General features: G+C 31.1%; 1 protein-coding gene and 1 non-coding gene across 2 annotated transcripts; both read left to right on the forward strand.

Moving 5' to 3' along the window:
• The first annotated feature begins 4,178 nt into the window (after nt 1-4,178).
• Nucleotides 4,179-4,249, forward strand: TRNAG-GCC. The gene has a single exon. It is a non-coding gene; the product is annotated as a tRNA-Gly (tRNA).
• An 11,974-nt stretch (nt 4,250-16,223) lies between these two features.
• On the forward strand, nt 16,224-19,945 carry LOC110706917. Its single transcript, XM_021884909.1, has 3 exons — nt 16,224-16,697; nt 17,266-17,494; nt 19,137-19,945. The coding sequence occupies exons 1-3, from the start codon at nt 16,413-16,415 to the stop codon at nt 19,559-19,561; spliced, it is 939 nt and encodes a 312-aa protein (XP_021740601.1). The 5' UTR covers nt 16,224-16,412; the 3' UTR covers nt 19,562-19,945.
• Nucleotides 19,946-22,054: the final 2,109 nt, after the last annotated feature.

Genomic DNA, 22,054 nt, shown 5'->3' on the forward strand with positions numbered 1-22,054 from the left:
GGTTTGCCGTGGAAAACTTGCTCCTAAATTTGGAGGACAGATCATCCCACCCTGTTATGGAGCCCTGCTTTACTCCCTTGGAGATCCACGCTTGCGCGACCCCCTTGAGAATGGTTGGGAAATATTTGCACCAAGTTGCTTCGGATCTGGGGCAAAGATGCATATGGGTCTCATACGAGGCCACGTGATCCTTCGGATCCGAGGTCCCGTCATATGTGATGTGCGACGGTATTTTAACCGTGGGCACGCGCTCTTCCAGTATCCATTGCTCGAATGGTGAACTGGCGGGAAGCATAACGGCCTTGCCCTTGTTCCTGGCCGGAGGGACCGCGCTCCGCCCTCTTAGAGAGGTAGGAGTGGTTTTCGTCCCTGGCTGGGAAGTCTGGGCCTCGGCTGCAGGGAACGAGAGGCGACTGCGCACGCTCGGTTCCTTGCCGCCGAGTCGGTCGAGGACGCTTCGGCGAACAGGCTCAGGTTCTCGGTGAGTAGATTCTGGCCGAGAAGCTGAGCTGCTGCTCTTATGCGTTTCTGGTCGGGAGGTTAAGGATCCTTTGAAAAATTGAGGGTTCTTTTTCCTCTCTTTTTCGGTTTTCCAGGTATCCTCTTCCCACTCTTCCAGTTCCCGGAAGGAAGGAAGCTTCCCACCATCATGGTCTAGCTTCCTCCGTTGATGCCGGGTATGCGGAGGAGTTCGACCACGAGGTGGTGGCATATTTTGTGCCCTCATTGCCTCCATGAGCACTGCCAGCGCTCTTGCCACCTCCTCCGAGCTGGGTCCCGTCAAAGGGGTCCTCGGCCGAGTATGGGAATGAGAGCGCACAGTCGATGGTTGGCTTTGGGGCACTGAATGTGTCCTCTGATCGGACTCACCCCTGCTAGACCGAGAGTGACTCGGCCTATGATGAGAGTTATGAATTACGGGAGAAAGGGAATCCTCCCTGTATGATCCTCCCCCCGAGCTGGCACCCATGGGAGAATTCCGGTCCGGCGAGAGTGATGGTGTAGGGGTCTTAGGCTTTTCGCCTGCTCCTTGACGGAGGCCTTTGCTCTTGCGGCTCTTAGCCATTGCTACGTGGTCGTGGGTTCGATCCCCACAGACGGCGCCAAATTGTTTCGGGTGAAAACAATGGGACCTTGCCGAAGGTCCGCTGAAACGGAGAAGACTGGATTCGGTCCAAGTTATGTTGGGCCGAAGGTTTCCTGCACAGTAAACACACGTAAACTAGCCTCGGGGGTGTTGCCGAGGAAGGCCCCTCCGATGCTAAAGTCAGTACAATGTGTAAAAAGAGGAAACTATGCAAGAGAATTAATTGCTTGAGGCTTTGCTTGAATATCTGAGAATATGTGAATTTGTGAATGAATGAATCTCCCTGAATGTATGAATATTGATGGCTTTTATACCTCTTCATAAATGGAGAGGTTGGGCCTTAGCCCAATTGACTTGCTTTGTGGGCTGACCTTTGACTTTAGCACAATTGGAGAGTTGAACCTTGACCTTGGACTTTTAATTGGATCATTTAATGCCTAGGCCCAATTGGACTAAATTGGACCCAAACACCATGCATTTGCATTAAGATACCGATACAATTTAAATTATTTCCTACCTTATTTCCTCATTTGGTAGAGCAACAAATAACAAATGAGTAAATAATTTGAAACGTTAGCCTTGGTGGTACCACGAACATCTTATTAGGTTTTGTTTGTTCCATTTTGGATGTTTGAGCCTTTGAAGTATATAAGGTAGTTTCAATTTTATTTCTCTCGGATATCATTGGGGGTGTTCATCACAGAAATTAAAGAGTCAAACAATATGAGTGGTCGTGGTCATCATCTTGAGAAATGGCGGTTATATAGGTTTTATGATATAATCAAGCTTGCTTGTGAAAACTCTCCTCCAACGTGGGCTTGTGTTCAACTCAATGAAGTTTATCATATTTTGTTTCTCCTTCACACATTAATCTATAATTTATATTTGACAAGGGCGGTATTGATGTAGATGAGATTCGATCTCATGATTTAGATATCACCCCCTAAGACTTTAGTCAACTAAACTAATTAACATCTATGACACTAACAACCCCTACACTTCACACATAATGAATTGTATCTATTGAATATAACTTAATTTTGTGATGCCAATAGGGTAGTTTTGTACATTATAACCTTTAGGATTTTCATTTTTCAAAACTAATTATTCATGACTTAAATTAATTTGTTGTCTTCTAATTCTCAATTTTATTATTCCTAATTTTATCATCTTCAATCTTATCGTCCTGATTCCAAACATGAAATGTTTGATTTTATTTATTTATAATGCGAATGAGCTACAAAGACAATACAAATTACAAGTATGGGCAGGAGAGAGTTGAACGTGAGACTCTCAATCTTAACCACAAGGTCAAGACTTCATCAATTTTATGACATGTACGATGACTATTTAGAAATTCACATATATCACCTACTCACCTCTACATACCTATATTAGAATAATAAAAGCTTGGTACTCAAAAAGCTATAGATAATAAGTTACTAAAGGGTGTTTACTTTAAAAGGAAAGGTAGTTGATTTAAGATGATAGATCACAAATCACGGCTTAGACAACGGAAGTAGTTTACGTTGAGTATTTGGCCTCTTTGCTATAAGGCTATAAAAAATTAGTCATGCCATTATAGTTAATGTGATTAGTTCATCCACCTGAGATATTATCGTGTAGGTAACGAAATTCTATAGTTTGCAAGGTACAAGTATTTTGGGGTTATTTTACTATTTAAACTATAGTTTTCCAACAAATTTGTTGTTGTTCAACTTCAAGATGAACTCAACATTGGGCCGTTCTAATAGATTGGTCCATATTAAATTTATCATGGGCTTTAATTTAGACTATGGTCAGGCCCAAAGGACGCTTCTCTGTTATAATGGTGTCCTAACTGTAGAATTTTTTTTTTTTATTTTTTTTTTTTTGGTAGTGCATTGGTAGTTTGGACTTTGAAAAAACAAAGCTATGCAATTAATACTTTGCATATAGATTTTACGGCATTTGTGTGTATTTTTGCTTTACAAAGATTTTCTACTTTTTATACTTATATATTAGAAAGAGGGACTGCAGATCAAAAGTTCAAAAGCCAAATATTTAGAGTTAAAGAGTCGTAAAGATAATGATTTAAAGTGATATTTTTATTTTGGTAAGAAAAAATTGATTATTAATATTTTGTTTCCGAATGTATAGAAATAATTTTGTAAGATCGTATAATATAAGTTTAAAATGGATGGAACAAATGTATCTACTTACAATAATCAACTTATGCAAAATTTTAAAGTAATGCGAATGTTGCATGCTCCTTATATTGTTCATTATTTGTAATAATGTTTGCTGATGGTTGTCTTAATTAAATATTATGTGTATGGCCTCTAGTATTTACTAATGACTTGTGAAAATTGAGACATTGACAAAAATTGATTAGTACATAACTTCATATTCAAAAACTAGTACGTGGTTGATGATACTGAATATAGATATATGATATCATCATATCAAAAAGTCTACTACAAAAATGAAGCGATCGTAACTCATAGGTCGGTCTTTTTCTCTTTATTTATTTATTTATTTATTTATTATTATTTTTTTTTATTTTTTTTTTTTGCAATAACTCATAAGTCATTCTAATAAAACCAAGTTGTTTTGTTTATAGGAGTTGACTAGATTAAAATCCCGTGCAATGCACGTTTGTTACATATTTTTGACAATAATATTACAAATATAAAGTGTATAAAAGATATCAGAAATATTTCTTTTGGGTACATATGAAATATGATTGTCAAATTAGAAAGAAAATATATAAGTTATAAATAGTTTACTGAAAGATTTTGCAACAACAACAACAACAAAAAAAAAAAAAAAAAAAAAAAAAAAAACGAAAAAGACGGGAAAAATTTTCACAAGGTAAACAAATGTCAAGGAAGAATTTGCTTTTAGCATAGGTTGATAGATAGATAGATTTTATGGGTTTCATGGCATTTAATACTGTAGATGAATAATTAAAGTCCAGAATTGATGATGTTGTAACCCAACTACAATAGTTGGGTAGCCATTATATTTCAAAGTCATTTCAAAGAATTGATGATGTTGTAATATTTAATAACTTCCAATAACTTATTCAGTGGCCAGTTGTCATCATTGGGCACCAGTGGTCTAGTGGTAGAATAGTACCCTGCCACGGTACAGACCCGGGTTCGATTCCCGGCTGGTGCAATTTTTTTAACTTGTCAACAATTTCAATATATTTAACAATTCTTTTTACAATATCATTTCAAGTCAATTTTGTCAAATGATCTAAATTTTTTTTTAAATAAAAATAATATCAATGTATTTGAAGTTTAATTTGTTCGTTCATCAGCGTATAATTTCAATTAAAAATATTACTGTAATAATTATGGTTGTTATGCTTAGTATAAGATTAACTTTGTATTACACGTTTTGTGTCTCAAGTAGGCATTTTACCTTGTGATTTATCTGATTTATAATAATTGTACAGTTGAGTGCTTGAGCCTGAGCAACATATTTGCAAGAAGATGCTTATAATTAATCTCTTTTTATGTTTCATCATCTTTATTCGTACTAAGACATCTCTTTCATCGAAAAATGAGTTTATAAAGTGAAAGGAATAAGCATAAATTAATTTTATAACGGCCAAACATCTCCCTTATATATACTCTTTTGAAAGGAAAAAAGAACTTCAATTCAAATTCGGACAATAATCTTCTCTAAACAATGAAACTTAAATTATGTACTTATGTCTTGCTTTCTTTATAAACAAGCTTAATCTTTCATGTAATCATTACAAAGGGAGCTTAAAAACGATTTCTCTCAAAAGTATTACTCGTGTTATACATCTCACTTGACCTTCTTTATAATGTGGCTTTATGCAATCTAATATTATATCACTAATAAAATAAAGTCGGTCTCGCAACCAGGCCACGAGACAGCAACACTTGACATTTCAATTTTTCACCAAGTATCGTGTCACGTAGGATGTAAATATGTATTTTTTTAACACATATGATGCTAAGTAAACGATTTTTGGATAAATTTTTTAAGATAAAATTGTTGTATAGAGTTTTATTATCGATAGAATTCTAATATTTTATATATACAAAATTAATCATAACTTTTAATAAATGTCCAATAACTCAATTCTATTTCCATAATCAAATTCGTTTTAAGAAGTTGTTTAAAACAAGATCCATTTATAACTATTTAATCACAAACATTTATACGTAGCTGGTCAAAGCATGTCACCAACTATTACAAGAGTTACTTCATTAGTGCTATAAGGGTTGTTTGGTCAATGTTATAATGGTTACTCAATTAGTATTATAGATAGGGGTTACTTAGTTAGTATAAGAGGTTACTCATTTAGTATTACAAGAGTTACTCGGTCAGTTTTATAAGGGTTACTTTGTCCGGCCAGATGGTGTGGCTAACCGCATACAAAATGCATTGTTATTTAATTTATTTTTAAAAAATATTAGAGAATCAGTAAAAATAAGTTTAAATCAGTAAAAATAATTTTAGTTTGTTAAAAATACTTTCAGTTCAGTGAAAATAATTTAACTTCAATAAAAATAATTTCAAGTCATCGACATCTATTTACAAACAAAACTACAAAAAGTACACTATCATATAAATATAAGCCATATGATATTGTATATCTAAACATCCTACATCATCAAAACAAATTATTGACCGTATTTAACATTCAAGTAAAAATATTATCTTAAAATTTTATCAACCACCTGGGCCCGGGCACAAGACTAGTCACTAATAAATTAAGCCGGTTTCGCAGTCAGGCCACGAGATAGTGACACTTGGCATTCCACTTTTTCTCCAAGTGTCACCCCACGTAGGCAACAAATAGGTATTATTGTGACACATATGATGCTAAGTAAACGAAACTTGGATAGATTTTTTAAGATAAAAATGTTGTATAGAGTTTTTTTATTATCGATATACTTCTAATATTTCACCATATACAAAATTAATCATAACTTTCAATAAATATCTTATTAATAACTCGGTACTATTTCCTTCATAAAATTCGTGTTAAAAATAAAGTTCATTAAAATAAGATCCATATACAATATATTTCATTTAATTACAAAAATAATAGAGAATTTGAAATAAGTTTTAATCAGGAAAAATAATTTTAGTTTTGGTAAAAATACTTTTAGTTCAGTCAAAATACTTTCAGTTCAATAAAATATAATTTCAGTTATGTATGTCTAAATATTCTGCATTATAAAAGGGATTATATGATCATATTTAACATTCAATCTAAAAAGTTTATCATAAACTTTTATCTTGGGCATCGCCCGGGCACAAAATTAGTCACTAAATAAATAAAGCCGGTCTTCCAGTCAGGCCACAAGACAGCGACATTTGGCATTCCAGTTTTTCGCCAAGTGTCGCGCCACGTAGGAGATAAATAATTATTATTGTGACACATATGATGCTTAGTAAGCGATTTTTGGATAGATTTTTTAAGTTTAAATTGTTGCATAGAGTTTTATTATCGATAAAATTCTAATATTTCATATATACAAAATTAATCATAACTTTTAATAAATATCCTATAACTCAATTCTATTTCAATCATCAAATTCATTTTAAAAAGTTCTTTAAAATAAGATCCATTTATAATATATTTAATCACAAAGTTTCATATGTAGCTGGCCAAACCGTGTCACCAACTATTACAAGATCAGAGTTATTTCGTTAGTGCTATAGGGGTTACTTGGTCAGTGTTATAGTGATTATTCAATCAGTGTTATATATAGGGGTAGTATTACATGGGTTACTTGATCAGTTTTATAGGGGTTACTTTGTCCGGCCAGATGGTTTGGTTAGCCGCATACAAAATGCATTGTTATTAGATATCTATTTACAAACAAAACTACAAAAAGTACATTCCATATGAAATCGTATGTCTAAATATCCTACATTATTAGAACGAATTATTTGACCGTATTTAACATTCAAGTAAAAATGTTATCTTAAAATTTTATCAACTATCTGGGCATCGTCAGGGCACAAAACTAGTATATATATAAAGGAGAGTTTTTTCCCGAGATTTTAGAGCGACACGTATGATTTTAATTTTTAAAAAATTATTAAACCGTCACATAGGATTAGTATTTTTAAAACGCTACAACAAGATTATGCCACATGAGATAAGTTTTTTTAGAGCGCTACTACGTTGGATTTTAATAAAAAAAATAAAAATAAAAATAAAAATAAAAGCGCTACGTAGGATTAATATTTTTAAAATGCTACAATACGATTATGCCACGTAAGATAAGTTTTTTTAAACGCTACGTAGGATTATAATAATAAATTTAAAAATAATCAAAGTGATACATAAGATTATTATTTTTAAAAATTATCATGAATGAAATTAAATAATTTATTTGGGTGATTAATGGAACCAATATTATGATAAAATTTTACAAAAATTAAATAAAGGAGAGTTTTTCGAGATATTTTAGAGCATCACTTAGGAAAAATATTATTTATAACCAATAAAAAAAATGCAATTTATTTTAGATCTAAAATTTTATATTAATTATAATAATTAAATCAGCACATTTTTCGTGTGGCTGACCATATAGTATGGCTGGCAGAGATATACCAAAACACTGGTAACCCCTGACTGTCCGAGTAACCCCTAACCAATCAAGTAACCCTTGACCAACATAGTAACTCTTGACTAAGTAATCCTGACCACACGATGTGACCGGCCACATATGAAACTTTGTGAAATAAAATAAAAAATTCAAATAGTAAGAAAGCAAATATCACAAAATTTAGGAGATTAGTATATATTTAGTAGAATATTTTATTTGAAAAATTAATCGTGCATCGCATGGGCTTCATCTAGTATATACTATGATTAAATTTAGTAGAATCGAATCATAAATTAGAACATAGTAGGAGTGAGTTTGCCATTAATTACTACTTTGTTTGTCCGTTAATTTGTCCTCATTAGCATAAATTAAACATAAAATCCGTAGTGACATAGGCATATAGCATATAATCATAATTATGTATTTTATGCACCTTATGTTAATTAATTTTATAAAGAATAATTAACTTTGGATAATAGTTTCGTTAGTACAATCAACATCTTAATTATGTTCCTAATACTGAGTACTAGAGATGTAATACCCTACCTTTTTGTCGTTTGGTTAGGCAATACCTAAATAATATACGACGAGAAACCAAACCTTGCCCACTGAATTTCATTTCCTCCAAGCTTGGAAACTACTATACATGAAAATGACATTACTTCCTCCTGTATTCGAAGAATCCTGGTTTTTCTTCATCTTTATCCTTTTAGAATTCATTATGACTATTTTGGTATCAATTGTTTTTGTCCATCATACTTTGTATATTATTATATAGTAATAATTGGAGTAATCAACGCCAACTTTACTCATAAATGTGTTGAATCATTTGTGGATAAAGATAATCAAAAGTTGCATATCAAAGTATAATCTAATATATATATATATAACCGGATCACTAATAGAAAATATAAATTCGATCATAAGCTTAAGCTATTATAGGGATCTCTTGAGAATAAAGTTAAAATACAAATGTTACGACAATAAAAAGACAGTAGTAGTATTATATACAATAAAAAGACCACCGTGTGACATTTGTTGAATGCATGTAGGTGTAGCATAACATTATTAAGTCAAATAATGACAATGAAGATAAAGCTAATCAAAATTCACTGGTTACTTCAGTCTGGCGTGGCAAGATAAGAGCATACCTTAATTTGACGTCAACATTGAATTATTTCGTGGATTTACTATTACGAAGTATATTGTATATGTCCAAGGAAAAAATATGAGAATTATAGTCTGTCCGATTATCATAACACTAACTTTGTGGATCCATTTATGTTATTCAATGATTTCATGATTTTCCACCTTATCATCTTACTAAAGATTTGTACTCGTAGGTATATATGATTGAATGACTCATTCAACGTCGGATCAAGGAATCAAGATGTATATTAGTTGTAATTTAATAAACTTTTTGAGATTTGATGTCTAACTCAACATATATATAGTAATTATATAGTTTTCACCAATTAGTTGAACAACTAGCAAATTATATACTAAGTAATTAACTATGTAGGAGCATATTATACTAATTCACCATGCAAGTTGATTGATTTTATTAGATTGAAGATTTAGAATTAAAATTCGTTTACATTATGCACTATCATTCTTAGCTCGATCGGCCTGACCTCTTTAAACCAAAAAAATGTCAGTGAGACCGGAACGTGAATATAGTATATGTGTAGGGTAATGCACCACCACTACTTGCATCAGTGTAATCATCTATGTCAAGATGAATCAATATAATTCGTATATAACGATGGGAGCTATTGGGCAAAATGAATTTTATTTATTAGGAATGATGATGAATAATACTCGTACTATACTAGCAGGTACGTCAACTCAATACAATTTAAATTTGGCATGATCTAGCATGACCTAGCACGACGCAACAAGGCGTGGGCTTTGAAATTGGATCCTCTAAATAATAGCTTAAACTGAATCATCTTGAATCCTAAACAATTGCCCAAAACCCTATTGAGTATTGGGCAGCCAAAAATTAATATTCCATTTGACTTTTTACGGTCTCTAAGACACATCTTAAAATGATTTTATCTTCATTTTCATACGTGTAAAAATTATAAAAACTAGATATTAATAAAATATACAATGAGACGAATCTAACAAAATCCAACTTGAATATATCATCTCTTATAAATTAAAAGTTTTTAATGGTCAAAGATTTTAAAGTTTAACCCATATTTTTATGATGGGGCAAAAATTTAAGGATAGAGGAATTACTTTGTATATAATATTGCACCCACAAAAAAAAAAAAAAAAAAAAAAAAAGTTATAATAACCCCTAAATTAGCTTTGTGGGCAGGTTTTCATATGATCTACTTGTATATATTACTTTCATTTTTTTTTAATTGCTTCATATTGAATTTTGCACTAGCAATTACTGTACTATTATGACATTGTGAGTTATATTACTTATAAACCAGGCATTAAATTAAATTAAACAATGTTTTTTCACCACATAATTATATCTAGTATCGACCATGACTTATGGCTACCAAATGAATGCCAATGAGTAAAAGAATTTTGGGCTTTAACTATTACTTATGAGTTATGACTAATGTTAGTTAAGTTAATTGAACAATTTATAATGAATGTCAATTAGTTTAGTTGGTTAAAATCTTCCTTTAAAAAAAGAAGTTGGTTAAAATATTAAGGTGATACCTAAAACTTGAGAGATCAAATCTCTTTTATAAAATATCATTGTCCTTTGCGCCTTTCTTTACACCAATAAAAAAATATATATTACTTATTACGAAGTATGAAATAAAAACTCGAAGCCAAAAATTTGGGTGTGATTATTATGCCAAAAACTTATAACGGTGCATATTTTAAATTTATAAGAAATTTAATTTGAAAGGTGGCCACCTTGTTGTTACTTCTTTAGATGTCTAATGTCTTCATATTCTGTTCATATATATACTATATACTCTTCATTTTCATAGCATATAAAGTCGATCATAATTCAAAAGTCATAACTTCATCATCGCAAAGCAAGATTGGTGATAAATTCATGAATTATATGCCCACTTAGATTATTTGTTCATGGAAGTTATGGATGTCGACATACATTATTTCTTCAATCTTCACCATAAGTTGGCTAAACCGTGCATTACATTTATTCACATACAATCCACTTTTGTAGTTTTGTGTATGTGAGTATGTCAAATCATATTTCATTCTCTTTTTTCATGAACTTGTTTTTTTCTTTAGGTTGTTTTCTGTATAATATGAATGGCATACAAAAATAATGCACAAATTATGGAAAACAGAATATAGGAGATAGGGAATTTTTTTTATACATACAGAAACAACACCGCTCACCAATTATTATTTTTATGAGTAGTACCTAAACAAAAATCTGAGCTATTAATAAACCTCAATGTAATATAAAATGGAAAAAAAATCGTAGTAAACTAATTGCATCTCCAAGTAATAAAGAAAATTAAACTTCCCCTGGAACAAATCCTTACATGTTTGTAGAGTAACTAACTTTATCGTCTCATAATCAATTAGTGCAAACCTAGTTACATCCAAATTAAAGCTGCTGCTCTATGAATATCACATTTCTAAAATTAATTAAGGTTATGACAAAGTATCATATTATTAGTGCAGAAGTTGTAAATTTTGTGACGGTACTTGCAACAATATTGGGGTAGGTTACAACCGAAAAGAAATGAGGTGGGAGGAATGAGTAGAGGTGCCAATTCGTGTGTTCAGATTGGCTTCGATGAAGTCAGGTCAGGTCTATTTTTAAATATGAGTCATGCTAAATTATTATATCCAAATAAGCAAGTTACTAACTGAATTTAAATTTTTTTAAATTACTTTTGAATCGGGTTGATCAGCTAAGTTTTTGACACTTCTATAGAGTTATTAGGAGCTAAGGAGGCCGGAGTAACTGTCTAGAATTATGTTCGGCAATAAGGTTGTCATTTTTTTTTAAAGGAATTTTTGGGAATTGAAATCAAGTGTAGTTAATTAATCTACTTGTTATTTTTCTACTACTACTACGTTATGAGTTTAGCAGGCCAGCTATAATCATTACGAGTTCACCACTGGGAATTACTACATTTTTACTATTAATATATGCAATTATGCATCGATAAAAATCATATACAAGTAATAAAATTTAGTATTATGAAAATATACAGTAGTTATTAGTTTAGGATTAAGGATCCTTAATTCCTTGATACTTACAAGTATTAATTATGCTAATTTATAATTAATTAGAAAACTTTTTTAAATGGGTAATGCTATATGTAGCCCTAAGGGTTATATATCAGCATTAAATACACTCTTAAAAAATTAGGAATTCATGACAAAAACACGCGTAAATCGGTATAATTAGTGTTTATATTTTTATAATTTCCTAAATTTATACGACTTTTTAGTGTGTATTCAATGCTTATATGTAGTTCTAAAGGCCATGTATAGCAATTTCCTTTTTAAATCTACCTGACACACTTTCACATTAAATATGAGTGATTTGATACATTTAAATCTAAACATATGCAAGTTATCTTAAAAAAATGTGACAAGATTTGCAACTATTTCTTAAATAGTAAATTGTTTTAACATGTGCACTTTAAGAATTGTTTAAGCATGAATATTATGAATTGATTTGTTTGTAATAAATTTTGGAAAATTATGAATAATTTGAATGTTTTCTATTTCGCTTCTCAATCATGTGGACTTAAATTCACGAAAATCTGCCTATCACTAGACTAAAGGTTCAATAGCTTTCATAGCCATGTGAAAATATCAGAAATAATTAGGAACTTTCACAATAATTGAGTTTAATTAATTACTAAATTACCCTCTTAACACGTGGAGACTGGATAGTGGAGATTGGCGTAATTTAATATTTGAGCATGGAGAATCAAACAAGGGAACATCTTGGCCCCACAATAGACAACAAAAATAAGTTGAGTTGGTACTAGTTACTAACTAGCTCTAGACGCCGCGTATTTCTGACTAATCAAGAAATCTTCCCAACGACTCAATTATATCTCCAAAATTACAATTTACTCGTTAAAAAAATATTACAAATAAGCTACTACCTTCGTCCCTTAATTACATGTCTACTTTTCTTTTTTAGAATTTCAAATTTACATGTCTATTTCTATTTAAATAATGTACTTTTTAATAATATACCCTCTTTTTGATGAGCTGTCATCATTTTTTTTTTTTGATACTTTTCACATAATTTTCCAACACTTTCTCTCTCCATCTTTTCAATAATTACCAGCTACCTTTTCTTTCTCTCTATCTCTCTCTAACCCCACATGCATATTTGTACTTCTCAATCATGAGTTTTAAGGAATCTTTAAGTTCCTTAATTCTCGTGGAAAAATGGAAAGTAGGCATGTAAATAATGAACAGAGGGAGTACTAAATATGCAAAAAAGTTGTCACATTTGATTTCAATCCTAAATTAAATCAGTTTTGTTGGATTATCATAATCCCAAAATTTGAACTTGGCCAACATTAATTTCAAACTTTCAATCCTACGCCCTCCGTCCCATATATAATACATAAGATGTTGGACTTTTTTCACTATTTATGCATTAGCTTTGACCATAATTTTTTTACCAACATAATATAAACATATTTTATCATAAAATATGTTGTTAGATAAATATTAATATAAAGTTTTATAAAATAATTTTTATTAATATTTAATTATATAAAAAAAAAGTTAAACTAGTGCATTGGCATGTGTGCATATGGGATAGAGGGAGTACTTCCTAGGCATTTAGACTCATTTCGCATTAGTAAGGTCTTGTTCTTTTGAACTGCTTTGCTCTACTTTACTGGCTCAATCTGTTCTGCACTACTCTGCTTGCCTAGAAGCTCAAAAGAACAGAAGCTAACTATGAAGTAGTAAAATGAATTCCGAAATTGATCAAGTACTACTGTACTAGTTGGAGCAACTCTAAATCAAGTACTATACCCCATGAAATCGAAAGTGAGATCGAGCCCCCATTGAAAACAAATTGTATGCTTCACAATAATTTATAAGTCATGATACTAAATATAATTTAACTTTCTGCAAATCCTCAATCCTCAAATTCTACTCAATTTATTTTTTATTTTTTTTATTTTTTTTTTATTTTTTTTTATTGTTTTCTTGAAAAAATATAAACACCAATAGCTATCTATTCAACAAAAATTTCCAATAATTTTCTTTAGCAACCTTTTTGTTTTCTTTTTTTTTTCTTTTTTCGAGGTACTAATTTATTTTAGCAACTAAAAAAAGTCTAAGATAGTTTTTTTGTTGCAAAAAATGTACGTTGTACATTTTAGTTTTAACTCCGGTACGTTAGATAATTAGTTAATTTATTACTTAAAATAATATTAAAATTGGAATGTATGTTAAAAGCTCTTCGCATCGATTAGTATAATTAATGTTTATTTTACTTTAATGTTTTCACTTTTAGTTTACTTATTTTATAGTCCAGAATGCTCGTTAGCTTTTGTCTTATAAATAGGTAGGATGATTTTGAAACTAATTTGATTTATTTCAATTAGCTACAGAGGGGACCTTCTGATAGAAATGTATGAAGGAATTAGTTAGAAAGCTTGATTATATTGAAGAGTATACAAGAGTATTTATGGTACATAAGTAAGCATTAGACTATGACTAGATACACTAGAGTATTTGTCTAGGTACATTAGTTAAGAATAAGGGATATATTTGACTATCAACCTAAATGAGTAAATCAAGGGATTACACAATAAACTATAAATAGTAATTAATAATGATAATAAATCATCATTATCCTTTACACCTTCCACCGGGGCCATTAAGGGCCCAACCCCCGATAAATTGTTGTAATTAATTAGTTAATGAACTTAAATACTCTTGTTTTACTTATAAAATACTAGGGAGTAGTGATTAATTTTGAGTGAGAGGTAAATTTTAAATCCCGACCCCTCTAATATTTTTGGCCAAGATCCGCCACTAATTAGTTAAATAGGATGATTTTGAAACTAATTTGAAGGTAGGGTGATTTTGAAACTAATTTGATTTACATATTTCAGTTCTAGATTGTTGGAACTAATTACTACCGAGTCAGTCACTCAGACACAACCAAAAATATAGAAAAAAGATGAAAGTATAATCCTAAGATCCTTCAAAAAAAACAAATTTTTTTTTTTTTTTTTTGATAGATTCAAAAAAAAAACAAAATTCTAATCATAAGAGGTTGGAAAATGGTATTCTTGAAAAATAAGTAATGAGGTGAATTTATAGATGCCACGTACGAATAGTCGAATATAGAATAGAGAATAGAGAAATCTAGATGAGATCAAATCCTTGTTGGCAGTGGTGGGTCCCTCTTCGCATGGTTGTTCCATAAACATACAGCATGCATTCACGAGAAAGACTCATTGTCACATAGGTCATCTGTAATCTGTATTGCTTGCAACTCTTCGGCTATGTTCATTTTCCTTCAATGGAACAGTACCAATATTTGCTAGCTTTAACAAACTACTCCGTATTACTCGGTACTCCGTATTATTTTAAGAATATTGCACGGAGTAGTAATATTTTTAAAGTATTTATTGCTATTTGATATTTTCATCTACGAAGTAGGGTATATAATTTAATGACAAATAACAAAAATTCACACTGGAAATAATCTTGAATATTCTCATTGCAAGAATACTCTTAGCATATACTTCCATTACGTTTTTTATTTTTATTTTATTTTACTTATTTATTAATTTTTAACAAACTTCCATTGCTTTTAAATAGATATAATGCATTTCTTTAGCTACAATTATAACTTATTATACAAATAAAGTAGTAAAGTGCACGCTGATCTTTTTACACTATTTATATACTTGTGAGATTTATAATAAGTAAATTGACATTTTTTTTTAATATTAACTCGTGAGATTTAACAATGAAGGTTTTATTGACTGCAGAGTAAATAAATATATACAAGCAGACACTCTTATTGAGACTGTTTTACAAGATAATCACTTTTCATTTCTCTATTGCATAACAATGCTTTTAACACAACCAGTTGTATCATGCACATAATACACCATCACATATTATATTCATTTAGAAAATTTCTCCAAAAAAAAGTATTATAAATTGTTACAGTATAACTTTGTTGCATCAAAGAAAAGATTGTCGAGATACAACAAGATCAACCATATGAATTACAATATAAATTACCTTTGTTAGTTGTCCTTAAACTTTGTAAAAATGCTATATTCCTAGCATTTCTTAAAATATTCCAAACTGGATTCCTCCCAAAAGCTAAAAGTACACAAAGATGAATTAATAATGAAAGAGGATAATCTAAAGAAAAAATGAGAATATTCGAGCATATTATACAAGTATGAAGTATATCCAAAAAGTATCACAACCAAAAATAACAAGGTAAATTAATTTTTGAGAAAATCATTGATCAAACAATAGTAACAATCTGACGTGGAACTTAGCTGTCTACTCCTAGTTCACCATATGCGCGGCGACTCGATGGTCCCATGTTGATCCAAATATGTGGGACCCATTTTCAAACATCATTCGCCTTATAAATATAACTATAAAACCAACCCCTTAAAATTCACATAAAACAACAAATACCATCAAATTTTGTGGTAACAAAAATAAACCTACTACTAGAATATCCCTCCCTTTCTTTCTTTCTTGTCCTACAACCTATAACACGTGTGATATTATTATACATGGCTATCACCGGAGCACCGGGGAGGTTCCCGGCGGGGCGCCGGGTGTTGGCTTATGATACTTCGATGGGCGATGAGAAGTTGGAGTATTGCGACGAGCTAGCGGTTAGCTCGTCGGATTCGGTGTTCGGGTTTTTGGAGGGGTCTATTGAGAGTACCACGAGTAATGAAGGGTATCATCAAGAGGGTGATGCTATATTTGATGAAGAGGAAGAAGGGGAGAATTCGGGGAATATCTTTGAAGAAAATAAGACTTTTTGGGAAAATCAGCATAATCTTTTGCAGGTAACATTTTATCTTTGTTTTGTTTTGAGTTTTATATTAATTAGCTAACTTTTTTGGGTTGGTTATATAATAATCAATCATTTCACATACTTCGTAGTTAATTTCATGGGGTTCTCTCCTAGAAATGTCTTTTTAATTTTATTTATAGGGAAATTTCAAAACACCCCTGAAAAAGGCTAGAAATATAAAACAGAGTTGGTTGAATAAGTACGACTTTGAAATGTTTCATGCAAATTTTTGTTTTATCTAGCTATTTTTTTGTTCCGTTCAATTTCCAAAATTAAAGTTATTGTACCAACTGATAATATGTATAGATTATTGAATGTATTTGGTTATTAAGTTTGTTAGCTAGGATTAATAACTTCATTACATAACTATGGTAAATCGTTCTAATTGAGGTCACTTTGAGTTGATAATTTTGAAACCAAGTTATTTTTTAATACGAAATTATAATATATGTGAGGTTTCTGTCATAAAGAAAATATGATTATGAGATAACATATGAACTTTTGCATGAGATTGTCTCGAACTAATTTATTACTAATAATCATGTTATGATAAATTACAGGCAACATTGTGCCGGACGACATCTCTAGAAACGGGTATTAGAAATGTGACCAAAGAGGCATTGAAAGAGTTGCAAGATCAAGGGCATTATTGTAAATGCGGCAAAGCGGTGGCGGGAAACAATTGCCGAAGTTGCATGATAAGAGAGGTCTCTAGTAGGCTTCGAATAGCCGGATACAACAGCGCGATTTGCCGGACAAAATGGAGAAGTACACCAGAAATCCCTGCAGGTATAAATTCGAATTGTTCATATCGTAAATAATATTATCTCCGTTTTTTAAAATTATTTCCATTAATATATACTACCTCTATTTTTTAGTTGACACGTTTTGACTTTGGCACTATTTACACTTTTTTTTTGACCGTATTTTGTGATTTATACGTAATGAAAAATATAGTCATGTGAGGTTTTGTTAGATTCGTCACGATATATATTTTCAAAATATCAACTTTTTATAATTTTTGTTTTTCAATAATTAAAGATATTAACGGTTGAATATGTGCATTGACAAACATAACTATAGAAACGTGTCAACTAAAAAGAAAAGAGGAAGCATAATATTATCTGTCCCCGTAATTAATAGTCAAGTCGGAGTAATTTTAACAAGTACCAATTTAATGTCAATAACTATTAACTCGTATAAATATATGTATGATTGCCATATTATAATTGCAACTGTCAATATGACATATTCTAATTCTAAATAAAATAAAAATAGATAAAGTGAAACAAATAAAAATATTTGTACTCCGTTCTTAGTTACCAAATTGCTAACTTTACACTGCTTAATCAATGCGTCAATGGTCAAAAGTGTCAAATTTAATTTTGGAAGATTATCTAGAGTATTCAAATTAGTTAGTTGTATGTGCTGGATCTGTGTCATTTGATAAGTATTTTGAACAAGTTTTGGATCGAATTTGAAGGGTCTGCCTACCTTTAATTTCTTATACCTTTTCTTGTTTGTATTTTTTTAATCTTATTTATATGGTGGACTAATTTGAAAGTTGGTATAGATCTCATTCAATGATATGTACATGTAACGAGTATTTGGAACATCTAGTATATAGTGAAAATATAGTACCTCAAAACTCAAAAGTTTATAACGAAAAGTCTGAAAGCTAAAAGTCGATGAAGATGTCAGCTTATCATATAATTTAAATTCTTTACTTCTTTGATATTAATTACTATATAAAGACTTCTAGAAATAATACATTATTCTATACTTCATGATTGGTTAAAGTTTTAGCTAACTAACCACCTCTAATTGTTGGCGCTTATTAAAAGTGTTAATTTTTTTTTTTTTTTACTGCCCTTTGTCTTTACTATCTTCATCAATTTGTAGAAAGGAATCTGTTTCTCATATAAGGGGCGATAATGCAAGTTGTTTGTTGGTTACTCTACAATTAGATCTTTATGGACTTGGATCTAGATCCAGCCAGCCTAACTTAAGTGGGATTGAATTGACTATTGATCCATAGTTTGAATTTACTTAAATAAAAGATGTAGCATTATAACTCCAAAACCCACTGCACACTTAATTAGTAATATACTAAGACAAAGACGAAAACACCTATGAAAAAATGAGAGTAGCACCCTAGACGAACCAATAAAAATTACAGGGATGTATATAACTTTAATACATTCTCTACGCTATAATAGAATTTGGAATGAATGCTTAATCACAAGTTGATCAATGCTATGATATTTGAATAAGTTTAATGTTTTTCACTTTTGGTTCTTATATACAGCTCTAAGGGTTGTATCACTTGTATGTGTATCGTCTTTCTCTTGACCTTTAAGTGACATGTTAGAGCTCGAATTATTTTTGTTTTGGAATGTTTGAGCTAAATGTTTTCACATTTTTTCTACAGGTGAGCACACATTCATTGATGTAGTTGATAATTCAAGCTCGAAAAGGGGAGAAGTAAGGGTGATAATCGAATTAAGTTTCAGAGCGGACTTTGAGATTGCAAGAGCAAGCGACGATTACAACCGATTAGTCAGTCGCTTGCCCGAGGTCTTCGTAGGGAAAGCCGACCGACTAAAGGCCTTGATCAAGGTATTGTGTGCCGCAGCCAAGAAGTGCATGAAGGATAAGAAAATGCACATGGGACCTTGGAGGAAGCAAAAATACAAGCAAGCAAAGTGGTTTAGCACTCCTTATGAGAGAAAAGAGGAGGTTAATGCACCAGCAAATCGCGTTAATTCGAGTCAAATTAGCAAGCCTGCACGGGCAGCTTCTATGCTAACAATAGCATTGATGGATATGCATAGGAAACCAGTTGCAGTTGTGTAACAATTCCTCCATTTCGCGGGTTATCATCATTTTTTTTGTATTGTACGTAATCAATGATCCTTCCTTTAGTCTTGAAGAGTGTATAGGAATTGCGGAATGTATTACTAGTAGGTAGAGTGTGTGTTGTAGTTGTGACTTTAGATTGCCAAACATGGCTTTTGCAATAGTGTGCAATCTTCATTTCTTGTTGCTACTTGTCTTGTTAGTTAATACTCCCTCCGTCCCCGAAACTTCGACCCTTTTGGGTTGATTTCGCGGGTATTAAGAAAGTTATTGGAAGTATAAGAGTATATGGGGAAGCTAAGAAAAGTAAATTGAAAAAGGAAATTTACATCGGAATTGCAAAAAAGTAGAGAGAGAAAGTAATAAAAGTTTATAGAAAAAGCAAAATTTGCATGGAGAAGCTAATTTTGCACAAATATTATTGCAAATTAGAGGGTATTAAAGTGGAAATGAGATGAACATTTTGGGACTAAAATTAGGCCAAAAGGGTCGAACTTTTGGGGACGGAGGGAGTAGTAAATTTTATATGGAATACTTGGGCCTCGTTTGGTTGTATATGAGAATTAAACGTTTATAGAAAGTTACAATAAATGGGAATTTTTATTGCCTAGGGAATACTAAACCGTGTTTGGTTGAGATATAGGAAATTGGATTTCCCATGAATTAACTTCCTATGTTTTGTTTGGTTAACTTTATGTAATACCCATATATTATTATAACTTTAACTACTTTTCTAAAATTTTAAGGACAATAATGCAATTTTACCCAAAATACATGTGGGAAGTTTGAGTGACCAAGGTAGGGTGTGGGAAATTAATTCCCATGTTTTGTAGGAATTCCAAATTCCTTAGAAATTTCCACTTCTCACATTTTTACTTTTAAATGTTAACCAAACAACCACCCTTAAATACATTTTCCATGAATTTGGACTAATAAAGTACAATCTAACAAGGCCTTACTCTAGTTATTTAAGTTCATATCAATTTTCATTGTCTTGAAAAATGTATAAGAATTGCAAAATCTGCAGAAAGGTCTGATTAACATTTTTTTGTACGTGAAATAGTGGTTTTTTTATTCAACATTCAAGTCTATTACTAAATAATTCAACCACTTCTTTACTAAATAATTCAACTACTTTAATTTGTTTTTCAGTCGCTAAGTACGGATCGATTCTCACCTAAATCATTCTGGCATTTTTATTTTGGGTGATGGATCCTCAAATTCCCCACATAGTTGATTACTTCCAAGTTTTAAGAGACAAAAGGAAAGGGGCAACATCAAAGTATCAAACCCATAAATATAATTGTGCACAATTGGTCCGAATTTTGGCAACTTGGCCCATCTATTGTGGAAATCAGAAGCCTGAGCCCGTAATATTAAGTTGGGCAAGAATAATCTAGCCCAACTACTCTCTTAATATTTCTACAAAACTAGTTTTGTATAAGTTGGCCTAGTCCGGAATAAATTGGGCCTGAATACGATTAAAATTTAGTTGATTAAAGGGAATACTTAAAAGAAATACTCCGTAAGATGTTTTCTCTGTTTTTTTTAAATACACTAGGTTGATCGACATATTTGACAACAAGACACTTTGATCAATAATATCTTGAATACCAACTGAATGTTGGTGCAGTGGTAATTGGGACTGCTTTTGGTAGGGAGGACCGTGTGTCTGATTCCCCGCAACAACAATTGAGAGGGGATGAAACCTAACCACCCAAAATTGAGCCCCGAATTTCGGATTAGCCCATAGGGCTGAATCGGGTGGAACACCAAAAATAAATAAATAAATAAATAAATAAATAAATAAATAAAAAATCTTGAATTAGCAATATGTATAAATTATAAAAAAATTGATATTCAAAAAAATTATATTGGGACAACTCTAATAATTACACTTGAGTTGAAATGATTCATATCATATGAAAATCATTATAGTTACAAAAAAGGAATTTAAAAATATTCAAAAAGCAAAAAAAAATTCTAGAACATACTTGAACTAAAAGATCAATTACATTCTTACTTTTAGGTTTTGGCATGTTCAGATAATAATATCGGTTAGATGCTAAATTTCTCTCAAACATAACCAAGTGTAAAGAAATCACGGATTCAAGCCCTAATTTTTACCTTTTTAATAAATTGCTTTAGCATATTAAAACATAAAACAAGAAAATTTTCAGGCTCATTTCATTTTGAATCATCATTAATCAATTAATACTTCCTTGGTTAATTAAAATTGCATACACTTCTGCATTATTTTTATGCTAAGGAGTTCTTGATCACATATTTTTACTAATCATTAAAAACAAATTTATTGTTAAAATGTTTTACATTCATTTTAATGTATGCTACAATTAAGTATATTAATGATTAAAATTATGCATTAATAATTTTGTAAATCAAAATGCCACACTTAAAAAATGAAAGACATATGCGAACAATTTGCCAAATTGGTGTTAAAAAATAAATAAATTACGAAAATAGTGTTCA

Source organism: Chenopodium quinoa, unplaced genomic scaffold (assembly GCF_001683475.1).
Source record: "Chenopodium quinoa cultivar QQ74 unplaced genomic scaffold, ASM168347v1, whole genome shotgun sequence".
Lineage (NCBI taxonomy): Eukaryota > Viridiplantae > Streptophyta > Magnoliopsida > Caryophyllales > Amaranthaceae > Chenopodium > Chenopodium quinoa.

Coding starts and splice junctions, on each gene's coding strand:
- LOC110706917 (XM_021884909.1), top strand. CDS start 16,413: ATGGCTATCACCGGAGCACCGGGGAGGTTCCCGGCGGGGCGCCGGGTG. Junction 16,698..17,265: donor ATCAGCATAATCTTTTGCAG/GTAACATTTTAT, acceptor GATAAATTACAG/GCAACATTGTGCCGGACGAC. Junction 17,495..19,136: donor TACACCAGAAATCCCTGCAG/GTATAAATTCGA, acceptor TTTTTTCTACAG/GTGAGCACACATTCATTGAT.